The 3,383-nt window shown below is 51.6% G+C and overlaps 1 protein-coding gene and 1 long non-coding RNA gene across 2 annotated transcripts in view; one reads left to right on the top strand and one right to left on the bottom strand.

The window, feature by feature from the left end:
- Nucleotides 1–1,095: 1,095 nt before the first annotated feature.
- Nucleotides 1,096–2,642, bottom strand: LOC106939978 (uncharacterized). Its single transcript, XR_001422965.1, has 2 exons — nt 2,552–2,642; nt 1,096–2,454 (listed from the first exon to the last, which is right to left on the bottom strand). It is a non-coding gene; the product is annotated as an uncharacterized LOC106939978 (long non-coding RNA).
- Nucleotides 2,461–3,383, top strand: part of LOC106939977 (corticosteroid 11-beta-dehydrogenase isozyme 2-like) — a 33,184-nt gene continuing 32,261 nt past the window's right edge. The window contains 1 exon segment of the mRNA XM_015022576.1: nt 2,461–2,783. Coding sequence (XP_014878062.1) covers nt 2,519–2,783 — 265 coding nt within the window. The 5' untranslated portion in view covers nt 2,461–2,518.

Genomic DNA, 3,383 nt, shown 5'->3' with positions numbered 1-3,383 from the left:
GAGAAACTGGAGCTCATTCTAAAAGTTAGCGGCTCGTTGTGTTGAAAACCCTGTTTTCCTTTGGGGATTAAGACACATTTAAGGTCAGGGTTAAACTCTGATCCTGCAGAGCTGGTTCCTTCCCTCAGACCTAGAGGCCCATGGCATGCCGGGTCCACCGCAGGGACCGGGTCGGCTTCTCCTCTGGGAGTCGGCAGGTTGCGTGTAAGCTGCTGCACATCCCGCCCGGGCTGGGCTTTCTCCTGAGCTAAAGCTGATCTGGGACACGTGAGGACTGGATGGGATGCGTGTGAAATGCTGCTGGGATTAGGGGTAAGGGGCTAGACCTGCTCTGGGAGCTGCCAGGTGATGGAGTCAGGGGAAGATGGGCGACGTTGTGCTGAGCAGATGCCGACGGGAGCGGCAGGACTCCTTCCCGGATCCGGCTGTTCTCTGACTCAGGTCTGTTTGTTTGACTGAAACCTGAGTCAGATGAACAAGCGGGAACAAATCATTGAGCCGTGAAGGTTCTCTCAAGTCAAAGATAAATAAACAGACAGAAAAACCTGTTTTGATGCCGGGGACATTCCGTTCCCAATCCTGAAGCCGATGCAGGATCACTGCAGTCGGGGTAGCGGGTCCAATGAGGACAAGTTTGGAAGGAAAAGACATTATTCCAGATTGGATCCGTATTTTATCCTTTATATCATTTCCATTCCTTCTACTGCCTGCAGCCGATCCCAACAGGAGGAACGGTGTGCAGTTCTCTCTCTGCATGGCAGAACTTCATCCTGCTTTGAACTTTGACCCGTCAGGCGGTTCTGAATCCAGAACCAGCTGGTAGAACCTGCAGGACAGAGGTCGGTCCGGAGAGCCTTCATCTGCCTCCCAGACATTCAGTCAAACTTCACTGATGCATCAAAGTTTGACTCATGATGATTGATGATCGTTAGCAATTTATTATTGATTTTTTGTAAAGACAACATTTGTTGTTGCATCATCAATAAAACTGGAGTGAATATTTGATCAGCTGCTCCTCCATCAGCTCCGGGAGGACAGGGACAGACGACCAGCTGGAGGCGTCAGAGTGCTTTTATTTTGTCCGACTGCAGCCTGCAGAAACTTCCTGTTCCTCCCAGCTGCTGTCCAGCAGTAAGTGTGTGTCTGCTGGTCGCTGCTTTTGTCCCGTCTTGGGTCAGACGAGTTCAGCTCTCTGAACAAAGAGTCGTGTCAGATTTTCCGAGAGCTTTCAGCTGCTGCTCCTCTCAGCGGGTGCTGCCGGCCTTCATGCTCCTAATGTCGCTTTTCCTCGTTGCAGAGAAACGGAGCAGCCTTACTGGAAGGTTCAGGAACGACGTGTTAAGTTACAGCTGCTCCCTGTTAGCATGCCAGGTAGAGACAAAATGATGAAACCTGACATTTCTTCCTTTCTCTTCTGAGAAACAAACATCTGCTGGGGAGAGAAATATAAAAAACTTTTCTAATGAAAGACAGTAAGCGGCAGAGAGGCTGCGAGGGGCAGGACAGTAGTTTCCATCTGTTCTCCATGAGACAGCCAAGTTTTCCTCAAGTCTGGACTACAGACTGCAAGCCTGGACGCAGGACGTCTTCTGGTCTGATGGGACAAACTGGAACCTCCAGGCAGGAAAGAGTGAATGAAGCAGGGTTTCCTGGGTGCAACAGCAGCACCAGGCGTCGCTTCTCATTGTTACGTTAGATTTTTATACACCTGTAACCGTAACAGCAAAATGGGTTAGCCAGGGTTGGGTTATGATTGGCCGCCAGCACCGGAAGAAACCAGGAAGGGTCTATAAAAACGTCTCGGCCACAGCGAAGCACGGCGGCAGCCACATCGTGAGCCGGGGTTACTTCCTCAGGAACTGTCAGCATCACAGCGAGTCAAAGCAAACAGGAAATGATTCAACCACCAAGCAGGTAGCCACATGATGTCACGCGGTCACGTGACTGCTGGGAGACGGAGCTCAGATCATCTGGAAGTCCAGATTTAAAGATTCCCCTGGCGCCTCGTCTCTCTGCTCCTCTGAAATCAAAACGCTTCATAAAACTTTTCTTTCTTGAATATTTTCTTGTTTTAAACCCAGATGCTAAAAGCTCTGCTGAGGGTCACAGTGACACCTAGTGGAGCAAATGGCAACTGACAGGCGCTGAAGGCCAGCAGGCTTTGGATGTGAGGAAGAAGCTTCTGGACTTTGATCATTTTCTGTTGCTCAGACCTGCTGGGGGACAGATGGGGACAGGTTGGTCCCTCGGATGGGGCCCCTTAGAGCAGTGACTCCCTCCAGCCAATCAGCAGCTCCATTTCTTCCTCTCTGCACATCAGAGACGTGACCAAAGCTCCAATCAGCAGCGAGGCTGGTCAGATACCAGTGTGTGTGTGCAGATTAAATGCAGCCTGTTGCCCCTCCCCCTGCAGCCTCTATATATTGAGCGGTGGAGCCGGAGGGCTGCACTCTCCTGCAGACAGTCAGAGAGAGGAGTGTGTTCAGCAGAGAGAGACTGAACCGACGCCTGGAACACGATGGACGACTACAACCTTCCCTTCTGGATCTACCTGGCCGTGGTGACGGTGTTTGTGGGCGGGGCCATGAAGAAGATCCTGGCGTCCCACCTGAGCGCGGGGCCCACCCTGGTGGCCTGGCTGGGGGCCACGGTACTGGTGGAGCGGCTGTGGGCGTTCTGCCTGCCGGCCGTGCTGCTGCTGGTTCTGCTGGCCGTCGTCTACTGCGTCCGCTCCGACTCCGGGACCGGCCTGCCCGCGCAGGGCAAGGCCGTCTTCATCACAGGTAAGGGGAGGCTCCGCCTCCTTCCTCAGGTGCGCCGGACTCTGAGAGGCGAGCTGAGAGCAGAACGCGTGCAGGCGGCTCCCTGCTGGGAGTTCATGTCTGAGACGCTGCTTCACGTTTAGCTGCACAGACCTGCAAGGAGCCCAGAGCAATAAAAAGGTCAAAGGTCAGAAAAATGTGGAAATATTGCTTTAGAGCCTCGTTTGGTAAGTTTCCTGCAGGTTCCAAATAAAACCACAAACACAGTTTTTCACTTCTCCTCAAACAAAATATCAGTTTGAATTCATGGAGAGCAGCTAACAGCCAGCTATCCTGAGCTAGCTGTGGGTGTGTGTGAATGTGTGTGTTTGTTTTCAGTGTGTGTGGTGGCGGGAGTCCCCTTCATATTAAAAGTCAATAAGATCTGCAGTGTGTTTTCTGGTCTGATTTGTGTTTTTGTCCCACATTTTTAGAGATCCAGCTGATAACAGGCAGTGTGTGTGTGTCTGTGTGTGTTTGTTTTCAGTGTGTGTGGTGGCGGGAGTCCCCTTCATATTAAAAGTCAATAAGATCTGCAGTGTGTTTTCTGGTCTGATTTGTGTTTTTGTCCCACATTTTTAG

Source organism: Poecilia latipinna, unplaced genomic scaffold (assembly GCF_001443285.1).
Source record: "Poecilia latipinna isolate Pla-1442-1.1 unplaced genomic scaffold, P_latipinna-1.0 Scaffold3051, whole genome shotgun sequence".
In the NCBI taxonomy this organism is placed as follows: Eukaryota; Metazoa; Chordata; class Actinopteri; order Cyprinodontiformes; family Poeciliidae; genus Poecilia; species Poecilia latipinna.
The sequence above is the reverse complement of the archived record's forward strand: the minus strand, read 5'-3'. Positions and strand labels throughout refer to the sequence as shown.